Genomic DNA, 18,670 nt, shown 5'->3' with positions numbered 1-18,670 from the left:
TGTTGTGTAACCCCTCTCAGGCAGTGTGTGTGTGTTGTTGTGTAACCCCTCTCAGGCAGTGTGTGTGTGTTGTTGTGTAACCCCTCTCAGGCAGTGTGTGTGTAACCCCTCTCAGGCAGTGTGTGTGTAACCCCTCTCAGGCAGTGTGTGTGTAACCCCTCTCAGGCAGTGTGTGTGTAACCCCTCTCAGGCAGTGTGTGTGTAACCCCTCTCAGGCAGTGTGTGTGTAACCCCTCTCAGGCAGTGTGTTGTGTAACCCCTCTCAGGCAGTGTGTTGTGTAACCCCTCTCAGGCAGTGTGTTGTGTAACCCCTCTCAGGCAGTGTGTTGTGTAACCCCTCTCAGGCAGTGTGTTGTGTAACCCCTCTCAGGCAGTGTGTGTGTAACCCCTCTCAGGCAGTGTGTTGTGTAACCCCTCTCAGGCAGTGTGTTGTGTAACCCCTCTCAGGCAGTGTGTTGTGTAACCCCTCTCAGGCAGTGTGTGTGTGTTGTTGTGTAACCCCTCTCAGGCAGTGTGTGTGTGTTGTTGTGTAACCCCTCTCAGGCAGTGTGTGTGTGTTGTTGTGTAACCCCTCTCAGGCAGTGTGTGTGTAACCCCTCTCAGGCAGTGTGTGTAACCCCTCTCAGGCAGTGTGTGTAACCCCTCTCAGGCAGTGTGTGTGTAACCCCTCTCAGGCAGTGTGTGTGTAACCCCTCTCAGGCAGTGTGTTGTGTAACCCCTCTCAGGCAGTGTGTTGTGTAACCCCTCTCAGGCAGTGTGTTGTGTAACCCCTCTCAGGCAGTGTGTTGTGTAACCCCTCTCAGGCAGTGTGTTGTGTAACCCCTCTCAGGCAGTGTGTTGTGTAACCCCTCTCAGGCAGTGTGTTGTGTAACCCCTCTCAGGCAGTGTGTTGTGTAACCCCTCTCAGGCAGTGTGTGTGTGTTGTTGTGTAACCCCTCTCAGGCAGTGTGTGTGTGTTGTTGTGTAACCCCTCTCAGGCAGTGTGTGTGTAACCCCTCTCAGGCAGTGTGTGTGTGTTGTGTAACCCCTCTCAGGCAGTGTGTGTGTGTTGTTGTGTAACCCCTCTCAGGCAGTGTGTGTGTAACCCCTCTCAGGCAGTGTGTGTGTGTGTTGTGTAACCCCTCTCAGGCAGTGTGTGTGTAACCCCTCTCAGGCAGTGTGTGTGTAACCCCTCTCAGGCAGTGTGTGTGTAACCCCTCTCAGGCAGTGTGTGTGTAACCCCTCTCAGGCAGTGTGTTGTGTAACCCCTCTCAGGCAGTGTGTTGTGTAACCCCTCTCAGGCAGTGTGTTGTGTAACCCCTCTCAGGCAGTGTGTTGTGTAACCCCTCTCAGGCAGTGTGTTGTGTAACCCCTCTCAGGCAGTGTGTGTGTGTTGTTGTGTAACCCCTCTCAGGCAGTGTGTGTGTGTTGTTGTGTAACCCCTCTCAGGCAGTGTGTGTGTAACCCCTCTCAGGCAGTGTGTGTGTGTTGTGTAACCCCTCTCAGGCAGTGTGTGTGTGTTGTGTAACCCCTCTCAGGCAGTGTGTGTGTGTTGTTGTGTAACCCCTCTCAGGCAGTGTGTGTGTAACCCCTCTCAGGCAGTGTGTGTGTGTGTTGTGTAACCCCTCTCAGGCAGTGTGTGTGTAACCCCTCTCAGGCAGTGTGTTGTGTAACCCCTCTCAGGCAGTGTGTTGTGTAACCCCTCTCAGGCAGTGTGTGTGTGTTGTTGTGTAACCCCTCTCAGGCAGTGTGTGTGTAACCCCTCTCAGGCAGTGTGTGTGTGTTGTGTAACCCCTCTCAGGCAGTGTGTGTGTGTTGTTGTGTAACCCCTCTCAGGCAGTGTGTGTGTGTTGTGTAACCCCTCTCAGGCAGTGTGTGTGTGTTGTGTAACCCCTCTCAGGCAGTGTGTGTGTGTTGTTGTGTAACCCCTCTCAGGCAGTGTGTGTGTAACCCCTCTCAGGCAGTGTGTGTGTGTTGTGTAACCCCTCTCAGGCAGTGTGTGTGTGTTGTTGTGTAACCCCTCTCAGGCAGTGTGTGTGTAACCCCTCTCAGGCAGTGTGTGTGTGTTGTTGTGTAACCCCTCAGGCAGTGTGTGTGTGTTGTTGTGTAACCCCTCTCAGGCAGTGTGTGTGTAACCCCTCTCAGGCAGTGTGTGTGTAACCCCTCTCAGGCAGTGTGTGTGTAACCCCTCTCAGGCAGTGTGTGTGTAACCCCTCTCAGGCAGTGTGTGTGTAACCCCTCTCAGGCAGTGTGTGTGTAACCCCTCTCAGGCAGTGTGTGTGTAACCCCTCTCAGGCAGTGTGTGTGTGTTGTGTAACCCCTCTCAGGCAGTGTGTGTGTGTTGTTGTGTAACCCCTCTCAGGCAGTGTGTGTGTAACCCCTCTCAGGCAGTGTGTGTGTAACCCCTCTCAGGCAGTGTGTGTGTAACCCCTCTCAGGCAGTGTGTGTGTTTTGTGTAACCCCTCTCAGGCAGTGTGTGTGTAACCCCTCTCAGACAGTGTGTGTGTGTTGTTGTGTAACCCCTCTCAGGCAGTGTGTGTGTGTTGTTGTGTAACCCCTCTCAGGCAGTGTGTGTGTTGTTGTGTAACCCCTCTCAGGCAGTGTGTGTGTAACCCCTCTCAGGCAGTGTGTGTGTGTTGTGTAACCCCTCTCAGGCAGTGTGTGTGTAACCCCTCTCAGGCAGTGTGTGTGTAACCCCTCTCAGGCAGTGTGTGTGTAACCCCTCTCAGGCAGTGTGTGTGTGTTGTTGTGTAACCCCTCTCAGGCAGTGTGTGTGTGTTGTTGTGTAACCCCTCTCAGGCAGTGTGTGTGTAACCCCTCTCAGGCAGTGTGTGTGTGTTGTGTAACCCCTCTCAGGCAGTGTGTGTGTGTTGTTGTGTAACCCCTCTCAGGCAGTGTGTGTGTGTTGTGTAACCCCTCTCAGGCAGTGTGTGTGTGTTGTTGTGTAACCCCTCTCAGGCAGTGTGTGTGTAACCCCTCTCAGGCAGTGTGTGTGTAACCCCTCTCAGGCAGTGTGTTGTGTAACCCCTCTCAGGCAGTGTGTGTGTGTTGTTGTGTAACCCCTCTCAGGCAGTGTGTGTGTGTTGTTGTGTAACCCCTCTCAGGCAGTGTGTGTGTGTTGTTGTGTAACCCCTCTCAGGCAGTGTGTGTGTGTTGTTGTGTAACCCCTCTCAGGCAGTGTGTGTGTGTTGTTGTGTAACCCCTCTCAGGCAGTGTGTGTGTGTTGTTGTGTAACCCCTCTCAGGCAGTGTGTGTGTAACCCCTCTCAGGCAGTGTGTTGTGTAACCCCTCTCAGGCAGTGTGTGTGTGTTGTTGTGTAACCCCTCTCAGGCAGTGTGTGTGTGTTGTTGTGTAACCCCTCTCAGGCAGTGTGTGTGTGTTGTTGTGTAACCCCTCTCAGGCAGTGTGTGTGTGTTGTTGTGTAACCCCTCAGGCAGTGTGTGTGTAACCCCTCTCAGGCAGTGTGTGTGTAACCCCTCTCAGGCAGTGTGTGTGTAACCCCTCTCAGGCAGTGTGTGTGTAACCCCTCTCCAGGCAGTGTGTGTAACCCCTCTCAGGCAGTGTGTGTGTAACCCCTCTCAGGCAGTGTGTGTGTAACCCCTCTCAGGCAGTGTGTGTGTAACCCCTCTCAGGCAGTGTGTGTGTAACCCCTCTCAGGCAGTGTGTGTGTAACCCCTCTCAGGCAGTGTGTGTTGTGTAACCCCTCTCAGGCAGTGTGTGTTGTGTAACCCCTCTCAGGCAGTGTGTGTTGTGTAACCCCTCTCAGGCAGTGTGTGTTGTGTAACCCCTCTCAGGCAGTGTGTGTTGTGTAACCCCTCTCAGGCAGTGTGTGTGTGTTGTGTAACCCCTCTCAGGCAGTGTGTGTGTGTTGTGTAACCCCTCTCAGGCAGTGTGTGTGTGTTGTGTAACCCCTCTCAGGCAGTGTGTGTGTGTTGTGTAACCCCTCTCAGGCAGTGTGTTGTGTAACCCCTCTCAGGCAGTGTGTTGTGTAACCCCTCTCAGGCAGTGTGTTGTGTAACCCCTCTCAGGCAGTGTGTTGTGTAACCCCTCTCAGGCAGTGTGTTGTGTAACCCCTCTCAGGCAGTGTGTTGTGTAACCCCTCTCAGGCAGTGTGTTGTGTAACCCCTCTCAGGCAGTGTGTTGTGTAACCCCTCTCAGGCAGTGTGTTGTGTAACCCCTCTCAGGCAGTGTGTTGTGTAACCCCTCTCAGGCAGTGTGTGTGTGTTGTGTAACCCCTCTCAGGCAGTGTGTGTGTGTTGTTGTGTAACCCCTCTCAGGCAGTGTGTGTGTAACCCCTCTCAGGCAGTGTGTGTGTGTTGTTGTGTAACCCCTCTCAGGCAGTGTGTGTAACCCCTCTCAGGCAGTGTGTGTGTGTTGTTGTGTAACCCCTCTCAGGCAGTGTGTGTGTGTTGTTGTGTAACCCCTCTCAGGCAGTGTGTGTGTGTTGTTGTGTAACCCCTCTCAGGCAGTGTGTGTGTAACCCCTCTCAGGCAGTGTGTGTGTGTTGTTGTGTAACCCCTCTCAGGCAGTGTGTGTGTGTTGTTGTGTAACCCCTCTCAGGCAGTGTGTGTGTGTTGTTGTGTAACCCCTCTCAGGCAGTGTGTGTGTGTTGTTGTGTAACCCCTCTCAGGCAGTGTGTGTGTGTGTTGTGTAACCCCTCTCAGGCAGTGTGTTGTGTAACCCCTCTCAGGCAGTGTGTGTGTAACCCCTCTCAGGCAGTGTGTGTGTAACCCCTCTCAGGCAGTGTGTGTGTAACCCCTCTCAGGCAGTGTGTGTGTAACCCCTCTCAGGCAGTGTGTGTGTGTTGTTGTGTAACCCCTCTCAGGCAGTGTGTGTGTAACCCCTCTCAGGCAGTGTGTGTGTAACCCCTCTCAGGCAGTGTGTGTAACCCCTCTCAGGCAGTGTGTGTAACCCCTCTCAGGCAGTGTGTGTGTGTTGTGTAACCCCTCTCAGGCAGTGTGTGTGTTGTTGTGTAACCCCTCTCAGGCAGTGTGTGTGTGTTGTTGTGTAACCCCTCTCAGGCAGTGTGTGTGTGTTGTTGTGTAACCCCTCTCAGGCAGTGTGTGTGTGTTGTTGTGTAACCCCTCTCAGGCAGTGTGTGTGTAACCCCTCTCAGGCAGTGTGTGTGTGTTGTTGTGTAACCCCTCTCAGGCAGTGTGTGTGTGTTGTTGTGTAACCCCTCTCAGGCAGTGTGTGTGTTGTTGTGTAACCCCTCTCAGGCAGTGTGTGTGTGTGTGTTGTGTGTAACCCCTCTCAGGCAGTGTGTGTGTGTTGTTGTGTAACCCCTCTCAGGCAGTGTGTGTGTGTTGTTGTGTAACCCCTCTCAGGCAGTGTGTGTGTGTTGTTGTGTAACCCCTCTCAGGCAGTGTGTGTGTGTTGTGTAACCCCTCTCAGGCAGTGTGTGTGTGTTGATGTGTAACCCCTCTCAGGCAGTGTGTGTGTTGATGTGTAACCCCTCTCAGGCAGTGTGTGTGTTGTTGTGTAACCCCTCTCAGGCAGTGTGTGTGTGTGATGTGTAACCCCTCTCAGGCAGGTGTGTGTGTTGTTGTGTAGTGGCAGTGTGTGTGTGTTGTGTAACCCCTCTCAGGCAGTGTGTGTGTGTTGTGTGTAACCCCTCTCAGGCAGTGTGTGTGTTGTTGTGTAACCCCTCTCAGGCAGTGTGTGTGTTGTTGTGTAACCCCTCTCAGGCAGTGTGTGTGTTGTGTGTAACCCCTCTCAGGCAGTGTGTGTGTTGTTGTGTAACCCCTCTCAGGCAGTGTGTGTGTTGTTGTGTAACCCCTCTCAGGCAGTGTGTGTGTTGTTGTGTAACCCCTCTCAGGCAGTGTGTGTGTGTTGTTGTGTAACCCCTCTCAGGCAGTGTGTGTGTGTTGTTGTGTAACCCCTCTCAGGCAGTGTGTGTGTGTGTTGTGTAACCCCTCTCAGGCAGTGTGTGTGTGTTGTTGTGTAACCCCTCTCAGGCAGTGTGTGTGTGTTGTTGTGTAACCCCTCTCAGGCAGTGTGTGTGTGTGTTGTGTAACCCCTCTCAGGCAGTGTGTGTGTGTTGTTGTGTAACCCCTCTCAGGCAGTGTGTGTGTGTTGATGTGTAACCCCTCTCAGGCAGTGTGTGTGTGTTGATGTGTAACCCCTCTCAGGCAGTGTGTGTGTGTTGATGTGTAACCCCTCTCAGGCAGTGTGTGTGTTGTTGTGTAACCCCTCTCAGGCAGTGTGTGTGTGTTGTTGTGTAACCCCTCTCAGGCAGTGTGTGTGTTGTGTGTAACCCCTCAGGCAGTGTAACCCCTCTCAGGCAGTGTGTGTGTTGTGTGTGTGTGTGTTGTGTAACCCCTCTCAGGCAGTGTGTGTGTGTGTGTTGTGTAACCCCTCTCAGGCAGTGTGTGTGTGTGTGTTGTGTAACCCCTCTCAGGCAGTGTGTGTGTGTTGTGTAACCCCTCTCAGGCAGTGTGTGTGTGTGTTGTGTAACCCCTCTCAGGCAGTGTGTGTGTGTGTGTTGTGTAACCCCTCTCAGGCAGTGTGTGTGTTGTTGTGTAACCCCTCTCAGGCAGTGTGTGTGTTGTGTGTAACCCCTCTCAGGCAGTGTGTGTTGTTGTGTAACCCCTCTCAGGCAGTGTGTGTGTTGTGTAACCCCTCTCAGGCAGTGTGTGTTGTTGTGTAACCCCTCTCAGGCAGTGTGTGTTGTTGTGTAACCCCTCTCAGGCAGTGTGTGTGTTGTTGTGTAACCCCTCTCAGGCAGTGTGTGTGTAACCCCTCTCAGGCAGTGTGTGTGTAACCCCTCTCAGGCAGTGTGTGTTGTGTAACCCCCTCTCAGGCAGTGTGTGTGTTGTGTAACCCCTCTCAGGCAGTGTGTGTGTTGATGTGTAACCCCTCTCAGGCAGTGTGTGTGTTGATGTAACCCCTCTCAGGCAGTGTGTGTGTTGTTGTGTAACCCCTCTCAGGCAGTGTGTGTGTGTGTGTTGTTGTGTAACCCCTCTCAGGCAGTGTGTGTGTTGTTGTTGTGTAACCCCTCTCAGGCAGTGTGTGTGTGTTTGTTGTAACCCCTCTCAGGCAGTGTGTGTGTGTTGTTGTGTAACCCCTCTCAGGCAGTGTGTGTGTGTTGTTGTGTAACCCCTCTCAGGCAGTGTGTGTGTGTTGTTGTAACCCCTCTCAGGCAGTGTGTGTGTGTTGTTGTGTAACCCCTCTCAGGCAGTGTGTGTGTGTTGTTGTGTAACCCCTCTCAGGCAGTGTGTGTGTGTTTGTGTGTGAACCCCTCTCAGGCAGTGTGTGTGTGTGTTGGCAGTGTGTGTAACCCCTCTCAGGCAGTGTGTGTGTGTTGTTGTGTAACCCCTCTCAGGCAGTGTGTGTGTTTGTTGTGTAACCCCTCTCAGGCAGTGTGTGTGTTGTTGTGTAACCCCTCTCAGGCAGTGTGTGTGTGTTGTGTAACCCCTCTCAGGCAGTGTGTGTGTTGTGTAACCCCTCTCAGGCAGTGTGTGTGTGTTGTTGTGTAACCCCTCTCAGGCAGTGTGTGTGTTGTGTAACCCCTCTCAGGCAGTGTGTGTGTGTTGTGTGTGTGGTGTTGTGTACCCCTCTCAGGCAGTGTGTGTTGTTGTGTAACCCCTCTCAGGCAGTGTGTGTGTGTGTTGTGTAACCCCTCTCAGGCAGTGTGTGTGTGTTGTGTAACCCCTCTCAGGCAGTGTGTGTGTAACCCCTCTCAGGCAGTGTGTAACCCCTCTCAGGCAGTGTGTGTGTGTTGTTGTGGCAGTGTGTGTGTGTTGTTGTGTAACCCCTCTCAGGCAGTGTGTGTGTTGTGTAACCCCTCTCAGGCAGTGTGTGTGTGTTGTTGTGTAACCCCTCTCAGGCAGTGTGTGTGTGTTGTTGTGTAACCCCTCTCAGGCAGTGTGTGTGTGTTGTTGTAACCCCTCTCAGGCAGTGTGTGTGTGTTGTTGTGTAACCCCTCTCAGGCAGTGTGTGTGTGTTGTGTAACCCCTCTCAGGCAGTGTGTGTGTGTTGTTGTGTAACCCCTCTCAGGCAGTGTGTGTGTTGTTGTGTAACCCCTCTCAGGCAGTGTGTGTGTTGTTGTGTAACCCTCTCAGGCAGTGTGTGTGTTGTTGTAACCCCTCTCAGGCAGTGTGTGTGTCTCAGGCAGTGTGTGTAACCCCTCTCAGGCAGTGTGTGTGTAACCCCTCTCAGGCAGTGTGTCTCAGGCAGTGTGTAACCCCTCTCAGGCAGTGTGTGTGTGTTGTTGTGTAACCCCTCAGGCCCCTCTCAGGCAGTGTGTGTAACACCCATGTAACCCCTCTCAGGCAGTGTATTACCCCTCTCAGGCAGTTGTCTCAGTGTGTGTGTGTAACCCCTCTCAGGCAGTGTGTGTTGTTGTGTAACCCCTCTCAGGCAGTGTGTAACCCCTCTCAGTGTGTGTAACCCCTCTCAGGCAGTGTGTGTGTGTCTCAGGCAGTGTGTTGTTGTGTAACCCCTCTCAGGCAGTGTGTTGTTGTGTAACCCCTCTCAGGCAGTGTGTTGTTGTGTAACCCCTCTCAGGCAGTGTGTTGTTGTGTAACCCCTCTCAGGCAGTGTGTTGTTGTGTAACCCCTCTCAGGCAGTGTGTGTTGTTGTGTAACCCCTCTCAGGCAGTGTGTGTTGTTGTGTAACCCCTCTCAGGCAGTGTGTGTGTAACCCCTCTCAGGCAGTGTGTGTTGTTGTGTAACCCCTCTCAGGCAGTGTGTGTGTAACCCCTCTCAGGCAGTGTGTGTGTAACCCCTCTCAGGCAGTGTGTGTTGTTGTGTAACCCCTCTCAGGCAGTGTGTGTGTTGTTGTGTAACCCCTCTCAGGCAGTGTGTGTGTTGATGTGTAACCCCTCTCAGGCAGTGTGTGTAACCCCTCTCAGGCAGTGTGTGTGTTGTTGTGTAACCCCTCTCAGGCAGTGTGTGTTGTTGTGTAACCCCTCTCAGGCAGTGTGTGTTGTTGTGTAACCCCTCTCAGGCAGTGTGTGTTGTTGTGTAACCCCTCTCAGGCAGTGTGTGTTGTTGTGTAACCCCTCTCAGGCAGTGTGTGTGTTCAGCACTAGTGAAGGACTGAATGTTATGACATATGACCTTGTCCTGTAACGTCAGACTGTTCATGTATAGGTGGGTTCTATGTGCCAGTAAGACTCACATATCTAGAGGAACAGCCATGTTTGTTTTGTGTTTTCCTTGTGTGATGACGTAGGGGGGTGAGTGTGAACATCTGATTTCAGTTGTGATACAGGGGACAGAGAAACAGTTTACAGAAAACCTAGATCCTCCACTATGCTGTAGAGATTAGGCCTATCTGATAGGGAGTCGTCTGCATCCCTATTCCCTATGTAGTGCACTACCTGTGACCAGAGCCCCTATGGCCTCCCAGGAGAATGGAGGTTCAGATAGTTTCTGTTCAACACATTTCTATCATCTGTCAGAGAGAATAGGAGATCCTGTCAGCTCTATTTCCTCTATTTCTACCTGCACCATTCAGAGGTTCACGTCACTGAGTACACATCCTGTTTTACTCAGGTAACATTATCGCACACATCATGTTTCATATCCTAGCTCTCTGACGGGCAGTGTGACTCATGTCTATAGCTGTTGTAAAAGTACCTTTCGTGTGTGTGTGTGTGTGTGTGTGTGTGTGTGTTCCTCTCTCCAGGTGATAGCCGGTGCAGGTATGGATGTAGATTTCACCGTTCTCTCTCCTCACGGATTCCAGCTCATCTCTGAGTTCCGCCGCTCAGACGGAGTCCACATGTCAGTACCGCTGCCTCTCATTGGTCCAATCTACTCGCACAACATCTCTTCTAGTTCTGCGATTGGTCTATTTCTCTGCTTCTGTGATGTCACAATTCAACCTCGGATCACCCTGTGTTTTTTTTGACCTCGCTCTCTCCCCTTCCCTCTCTTTTTGATTTGCTGTTGGCTTTGTGCCCACATCTCTGATTGGTTGCTTTCTCTGTGTCAGCGCCTCTGATTGGTTGTTTTGTTCTAGGGTGGAACCCACGGAGGAAGGAGACTACCAGATCTGTTTTGACAACAGCTTCAGCCGCTTCTCTGAGAAGATGGTCTTCTTTGAGGTTTATTTGTGTTAATATTATTTAATTGGTTGATTTGATTTACTGTAAGTCGCTCTGGATAAGAGCATCTGCTAATTTAATCAAATGTAAATAAAGATACTATAAAGTGTGTGTAAAAATGCAGGTCATCATCGAGGGACAGCCGGGTGACGTGGGTGGGGATGACGAGTGGGCGGGGCTTGGAGAGCCTGAGAGCCTATTGGAGTACAAACTGGAGGACATTAGGGTGAGTAGTCTATTGGATGGATGACCAGGTCTTCAACACATTCGCTGTAATTGAAGAGAGAAAAAAATGAACGTACACAGTACCGTTCCTCTTTACAAACTCCTCCCCCCTCTCTCTTCCTCATCACCCTCTCCTTCCTCCTCCCCCTCTCCTGTCCCTTCCTCCTCTCTCTCTTCCTCATCACCCTCTCCTTCCTCCTCCCCCTCTCCTGTCCCTTCCTCCTCTCTCTCTTCCTCATCACCCTCTCCTTCCTCTTCCCCCTCTCCTGTCCCTTCCTCCTCTCTCTCTTCCTCATCACCCTCTCCTTCCTCTTCCCCCTCTCCTGTCCCTTCCTCCTCTCTCTTCCTCATCACCCTCTCCTTCCTCCTCCCCCTCTCCTGTCCCTTCCTCCTCTCTCTCTTCCTCATCACCCTCCCCCTCTCCTGTCCCTTCCTCCTCTCTTTCTCTCTTCCTCATCACCCTCCTCTTTCTCTCTTCTCTTTCTCTCTCTCCCCCTCCCTCCCCACCCTCCTCTCTCCCACCCTCCCTCCTCTCTCACCTCCCCTCCAGGAGTCAATAGACTCAGTACACCGTCGATTAGAGAGAAGTGGTCAGATGCAGACAGTACTGAGAGCGTTTGAGGCCAGGGACCGTAACCTGCTAGAAGACAACTTGTGGAGGGTCTCCTTCTGGTCCTGTACCAGTCTCATTGTAATGCTGGGGGTCGCACTAACTCAGGTAACACACCCCCACACGAGGACAACCTGTAGAGGTTCTCCTTCTGGTCCTGTTCCAGTCTCCTAGTTACAGACCTGCCAACCTGCACAGATTTTCAGGTCAAAGTATGCTGGTATGAAGAACTACCCTAAAATATGCAAAAAGATGCTTCTAGTGGGCACTGAGGTTTTTGAAGCTGAGCCAATCGGAGGGGGAGAGGAGGGTGGGAGATGCTTCTAGTGGGCACATTGGGGTTTTGAAGCTGAGCCAATTGGAGGGGGAGAGGAGGGTGGGAGATGCTTCTAGTGGGCACTGGGGATTTGAAGCTGAGCCAATCGGAGGGGAGAGGAGGGTGGGAGATGCTTCTAGTGGGCACATTGGGGATTTGAAGCTGAGCCAATCGGAGGGGGAGAGGAGGGTGGGAGTTGCTTCTAGTGGGCACATTGGGGTTTTTGAAGCTGAGCCAATCGGAGGGGGAGAGGAGGGTGGGAGTTGCTTCTAGTGGGCACATTGGGGTTTTTGAAGCTGAGCCAATCGGGACACGGACGAGGAAAAAATCTCTAGCTCCCCGCTTGATCTCCGAAACAGTAGTAGACGTGAGTTCATTGACTAGCAAGGAAACACGTGTTGTGGTGCGGTAGGTCAGCGGGTGCGGTAGGTCAGCGGGTGCGGTAGGTCAGCGGGTGCGGTAGGTCAGCGGGTGCGGTAGGTCAGCGGGTGCGGTAGGTCAGCGGGTGCGGTAGGTCAGAGACTTGCGGAAACGTGGGCTGGGGTTAAAAATATAATACAAAACACATCACGACAAGAGACACCACACCACTACATAAAGAGAGACACCACTACATAAAGAGAGACACCACTACATAAAGAGAGAGACACCACTACATAAAGAGAGACACCACTACATAAAGAGACACCACTACATAAACACCACTACATAAAGAGAGACACCACTACATAAAGAGAGACACCACTAATAAAGAGAGACACCACTACATAAAGAGAGACACCACTACATAAAGAGAGACACCACTACATAAAGAGAGACACCACTACATAAAGAGAGACACCACTACATAAAGAGAGACACCACTACACACTACATAAAGAGACACCACTACATAAAGAGACACCACAAACTACATAAAGAGACACCACAACACTACATAAAGAGACACCACAACACTACATAAAGAGACCACAACACACATAAAGAGACACTACATAAAGAGACACACAACACTACATAAAGAGACACACTACACTACATAAAGAGAGACACACACACTACATAAAGAGAGACACCACAACACTACATACACCACACCACTACATAAGAGAGACACCACACCACTACATAAAGAGAGACACCACACCACTACATAAAGAGAGACACCACACCACTACATAAAGAGAGACACCACACCACTACATAAAGAGAGACACCACACCACTACATAAAGAGAGACACCACACCACTACATAAAGAGAGACACCACACCACTACATAAAGAGAGACCACACACTACATAAAGAGAGACTACATAAAGAGAGACACCACACCACTACACATAAAGAGAGACACCACACCACTACATAAAGAGAGACACCACACCACTACATAAAGAGAGACACCACACCACTACATAAAGAGAGACACCACACCACTACACTAAAGAGAGAGACACCACACCACTACATAAAGAGAGACACCACACCACTACATAAAGAGAGACACCACACCACTACATAAAGAGAGACACCACACCACTACATAAAGAGAGACACCACACCACTACATAAAGAGACACACCACACCACACACTTACATAAAGAGAGACACCACACCACTACATAAAGAGGACACCACACCACTACATAAAGAGAGACACCACACCACTACATAAAGAGAGACACCACACCACTACATAAAGAGAGACACCACACCACTACACCAGTGCCCTTATTAAAGAGAGACACCACACCACTACATAAAGAGAGACACCACACCACTACATGGAGAGAGAGGACCACACCACTGATAGAACTTGAAGGTTGACACCACACCACTACATGAGAGAGACACCACACCACTACATAAAGAGAGACACCACACCACTACATAAAGAGAGACACCACACCACTACATAAAGAGACACCACACCACTACATAAAGAGAGGATTACCACACCACTACATAAATGGAGAGACACCACACCACTACATAAAGAGAGACACCACACCACACTGATATGTCTACATAACACCTGGTCATCATAAAGAGAGACACCACACCACTACATAAGAGAGACACCACAGACCACTACATAAAGAGAGACACCACACCACTACATAGAGAGACACACCACTACATAGAGAGAGACACACACCACTACATAGAGAGACACTACATAGAGAGACACCACACCACTACATAGAGACACCACACCACTACATAAAGAGAGACTCCACACCACTACATAGAGAGACACCACACCACTACATAAGAGACACCACACCACTACATAAAGAGACTCCACACCACTACATAAAGAGACACCACACCACTACATAAAGAGAGACACCACACCACTACATAAAGAGACTCCACACCACTACATAAACACCACACCACTACATAAAGAGACACCACACCACTACATAAAGAGAGACACCACACCACTACATAAAGAGACACCACACCACTACATAAAGAGAGACTCCACACCACTACATAAAGAGACACCACACCACTACATAAAGAGACACCACACCACTACACCACTACATAAAGAGACACCACACCACTACATAAAGAGACACCACACCACTACATAGAGACACCACACCACTACATAGAGAGACTCCACACCACTACATAAAGAGACTCCACACCACTACATAAAGAGACTCCACACCACTACATAAAGAGACTCCACACCACTACATAGACTCCACACCACTACATAGAGACTCCACACCACTACATAGAGACTCCACACCACTACATAGAGACTCCACACCACTACATAGAGACTCCACACCACTACATAGACTCCACACCACTACATAGACACCACACCACTACATAGACTCCACACCACTACATAGAGACACCACACCACTACATAGACACCACACCACTACATAGAGACACCACACCACTACATAGAGACACCACACCACTACATAGAGACACCACACCACTACATAGAGACTCCACACCACTACATAGACTCCACACCACTACATAAAGAGACTCCACACCACTACATAAAGAGACTCCACACCACTACATAGAGACACCACACCACTACATAGAGACACCACACCACTACATAGACTCCACACCACTACATAGAGACACCACACCACTACATAGAGACACCACACCACTACATAGAGACACCACACCACTACATAGAGACACCACACCACTACATAGAGACACCACACCACTACATAGAGACACCACACCACTACATAAAGACAGACCTAAGACAACACAGCAGACCTAAGACAACAACACAGCGTGGCAGCAACACAGCGTGGCAGCAACACAGCGTGGCAGCAACACAGCGTGGTAGGAGAACAAAACATGGTATAAACATTATCGGGCCCAGACAACAGCACAAAGGCAAGGTAGACAACAATACATCAGGCGAAGCAGCCTGTCAGTAAGAGTCTCCATGATTGAGTCTGAATAAAGATGGGTCTATAGTCTACCATTCCTATAGAGATGGGTCTATAAAGATGGGTCTATAGTCTACCATTCCTATAGAGGGTCTTCTGCCAACATCATTATGGGATAAAAGGTGTGTTTGATTTGAGCAGTGTGATTATGGGATCTGTGGGGTCTTCTGCCAACATCATTATGGGATAAAAGGTGTGTTTGATTTGAGCAGTGTGGGGGTCTTCTGCCAACATCATTATGGGATAAAAGGTGTGTTTGATTTGAGCAGTGTGGGGGTCTTCTGCCAACATCATTATGGGATAAAAGGTGCGTTTGATTTGAGCAGTGTGGGGGTCTTCTGCCAACATCATTATGGGATAAAAGGTGCGTTTGATTTGAGCAGTGTGGGGGTCTTCTGCCAACATCATTATGGGATAAAAGGTGCGTTTGATTTGAGCAGTGTGGGGGTCTTCTGCCAACATCAGTATGGGATAAAAGGTGCGTTTGATTTGAGCAGTGTGGGGGTCTTCTGCCAACATCAGTGTAATCAGTCACTCAGGTAACATCTGTCTCTAACTGTCTGTTCCTCCTCTCTCAGGTCTATACCGTCCGCAGACTGTTTGACGATAAGAGGCGTGTCTGTACATAAAGACAAGCCCACTCCGCCACCTCACAGCCAATCAGGGTTAAGGTGGGAAGAGAAGAGCGGAAAAGGGTGGAGAGGAAGGAAGACGAGGAGGGAGCAGAAGAGTAAATTATCTGCGTCACAAATTGCACCTTATTCCTTATCTAGAGCCTCTCTCTGGTCAGAAGATGCTGAACCTTTATTTAACTAGGTAAGCCAGTTAGGATTTTACCCAGGATTGGATCGTTAGATTTTTACCTTGTCAGCTCGGGGATTCGATCCAGCAACCTTTCGGTTACTGGCCCAACGCTCTAACCACTAGGCTACCAGCCGCGCCCAGTAGGGCACTATCTAGGGAATAGGGTGCTATTTGGGACACTCAACACGGTGCCTTTTACCGTGTTATTGTAGTGTTCCCTTTATTTTCTGGAGCAGTGGATTTATATAATTTTTACAAAATGCAAATTTTCTATATCTAATAATGTGTGCGTCATGGATAAAGATGGGTCAGTGTGTTAGAAATTCCAGAGCTGATGGTCCCAGTCTGCCCCTGAGTCAGTCATCATTTACCCATAATGCATCAAGGATGTGATGCGCTCAATAGTGCACGTTGGGTTTAAATCTCTCTAGTAATTGAATTTCTATGGATCCTCCTATTTTACCAGAACAAGCCCCACCCAACCCCTAATGTCCTTCTCTCATTGGTCCATGTCTTTGTGACCTGTTGTGGGTAGCCAATCACCTTTTTTTTTGGTGTTACTGAGTTTTATGTGCCAGTAAGATTCTATGCTGATATCTAGATGAACAGGTATGTTTGTGGTGGGTTTCCAATGTGGGGATGTGTGTATGTGTCCATCTAACTGTTGTGGTATAGGGGACAGAAACCGTTTACAGAGAACCTAGTTTACCAATGGATCCTAACGCTTTTGCTACGTCCCAATCCTCCACCCCCCCAAGTGTATACTTGCCTTGCACACTCCCAGTCATGGGTTTAATGGCTGAATCTCCCTCCAGCCAATGACTACACAATTCCAATGCTTTTTAAAACCAGAACAAAAAGTGTATGAGTGCACACTGGGAGATGGGTGGAGAATTTGGAGGCAACCTGTGATTGTAACTAAGAAGGGACTGGTACTTTGATCATTCTTAACCATGTTGCCATGGCAGCCAGTGATTTTAATGTTGTTTTTTACACAATAAAAGACAGGACATTTTCCTTTGAGGAACGGTGTAGTTGTTCTTTTATTGTATAGGAACCAGGACCTGGAGTTGTATCCACAAAACCCCTCAGATTAGGAGTGCTGATCCAGGATCTGTCCCTATAATCTGAGTCATTAGAATCAGTTTGGCCTGTTAGATCATATGTCAGAACTCCTATTCTGAGAGGCTTTGTGGTTACGGTCCCAGGACGGATGGTTTTGATTGCGGTGGACAGCTGTGTCTCTCTAGTGGCCTACCGACATCATGAAAAACATACAGATCACAGTATACCCAATGAAAAACATGTCATTTTCCAGGAAGTAGCCTTGTAATTTAAACTTTTGTCGCCGTTTTGATTGGTCTTCAACGCAAATACCACATAAAAGCCATCTAACAGATGCAGTGATATAATTGTAAAGCCCACACAAAAGACTAGGGGACATGACCCTAACGTTAGACATAGGATGATTTAACCAAGTGTTTCCAAGAAGGCATCATCATCAGTTCATTGTTAGGTGCTGCTCCGTACGAGGGACACGATTCAGTCCAATGAGTGTAAAAGAGCAATGCACTGGACAGCTAACAGTGTGGCTTTTAAATGTACTTTACTCATTCATTTACTCAGTGAGAGAGGGGAGAGAAGCTTGATTTACATTTTATTAGGATCTCCTTTAGCCCAAGGGAAGTAGGTGTCATGGAAGTGACAGAGTGATTAAGAAAGGGAAAGAGGTTGTTGACCAGTGAAAGAGAGGAGGAAAAGAGAGAGAGATGGAGAAGGACAACGAGAGAGAGATGGAGAAGGACAACGAGAGAGAGATGGAGAAGGACAACGAGAGAGATGGAGAAGGACAACGAGAGAGAGATGGAGAAGGACAACGAGAGAGAGATGGAGAAGGACAACGAGAGAGAGATGGAGAAGGACAACGAGAGAGAGATGGAGAAGGACAACGAGAGAGAGATGGAGAAGGACAACGAGAGAGAGATGGAGAAGGACAACGAGAGAGAGATGGAGAAGGACAACGAGAGAGAGATGGAGAAGGACAAGATGGAGAAGGACGAGAGAGAGATGGAGAAGGACAACGAGAGAGAGATGGAGAAGGACAACGAGATGGAGAAGGACAACGAGATGGAGAAGGACAACGAGATGGAGAAGGACAACGAGATGGAGAAGGACAACGAGATGGAGAAGGACAACGAGAGGGAGATGGAGAAGGACAACGAGAGAGAGAAGGAGGGAGAAGGACAACGAGAGAGAGAAGGAGGGAGAAGGACAACGAGAGAGAGATGAGAGGACAAAGAGAAGGACAAAGAGAGAGGAGAAGGACAACGAGATGGAGAAAGGACAACGAGATGGAGAAGGACAAGAGAGGAGGAGAAGGACAAAGGAGAAGGACAACGAGAGGGAGGACGGAGAAGGACAAAGAGATGGAGATGGAGGAGAGGACAAAGAGAAGGACAGAGAGAGCGAGATGGAGGGAGAAGGACAGAGAGAGATGGAGGGAGAAGGACAAAGAGAGGGACAAAGAGAGATGGAGGGAGAAGGACAGAGAGAGAGATGGAGGGAGAAGGACAGAGAGAGAGAGATGGAGGGAGAAGGACATAGAGAGAGAGATGGAGGGAGAAGGACAAAGAGAGATGGACAAAGAGGAGAGGTGGAGAAGGAGAGCTGGAGAGGGAGAAGGGACAAAGAGAGATGGAGGGAGAAGGACAAAGAGAGATGGAGGGAGAAGGACAAAGAGAGATGGAGGGAGAAGGACAAAGAGAGATGGAGGGAGAAGGACAAAGAGAGGGAGGGAGAAGGACAAAGAGAGGGAGGGAGAAGGACAAAGAGAGAGAGAGGTATAGGGGACAGAAACAGTTGACAGAGAACCTAGTTTACCAATGGATCCTAACGCTTTTGCTACGTCCCAATCCTCCACCCCCCCAAGTGTATACTTGCCTTGCACACTCCCAGTCATGGGTTTAATGGCTGAATCTCCCTCCAGCCAATGACTACACCGTTACAATGCTTTTTAAAACCAGAACAAAAAGTGTATGAGTGCACACTGGGAGATGAGTGGAGAATTTGGAGGCAACCTGTGATTGTAACTAAGAAGGTAGTGGTACTTTGATCATTCTTAACCATGGCAGCCAGTGATTTTAATGTTGTTTTTTTACACAATAAAAGACAGGACATTTTCCTTTGCGTAACGGTGTAGTTGTTCTTTTATTGTATAG

General features: G+C 49.7%; 1 protein-coding gene across 1 annotated transcript in view; it reads left to right on the top strand.

Moving 5' to 3' along the window:
• Nucleotides 1-16,469, top strand: part of LOC124018660 (transmembrane emp24 domain-containing protein 1-like) — a 28,860-nt gene extending 12,391 nt beyond the window's left edge. Inside the window, exons 2-6 of the mRNA XM_046333996.1 lie at nt 9,613-9,710; nt 9,949-10,033; nt 10,158-10,259; nt 10,809-10,976; nt 15,227-16,469. Of these exons, the coding sequence (XP_046189952.1) occupies nt 9,613-9,710; nt 9,949-10,033; nt 10,158-10,259; nt 10,809-10,976; nt 15,227-15,277 (504 nt within the window). The 3' untranslated portion in view covers nt 15,278-16,469. The remainder of the gene's footprint in view (nt 1-9,612; nt 9,711-9,948; nt 10,034-10,157; nt 10,260-10,808; nt 10,977-15,226) is intronic.
• The last annotated feature ends 2,201 nt before the right edge of the window (nt 16,470-18,670 follow it).

Source organism: Oncorhynchus gorbuscha, unplaced genomic scaffold, assembly GCF_021184085.1.
Source record: "Oncorhynchus gorbuscha isolate QuinsamMale2020 ecotype Even-year unplaced genomic scaffold, OgorEven_v1.0 Un_scaffold_554, whole genome shotgun sequence".
Classification (NCBI taxonomy): Eukaryota; Metazoa; Chordata; class Actinopteri; order Salmoniformes; family Salmonidae; genus Oncorhynchus; species Oncorhynchus gorbuscha.
Note: the sequence above shows the minus strand (reverse complement) of the source record. Positions and strands in the feature narration are given on the sequence as shown.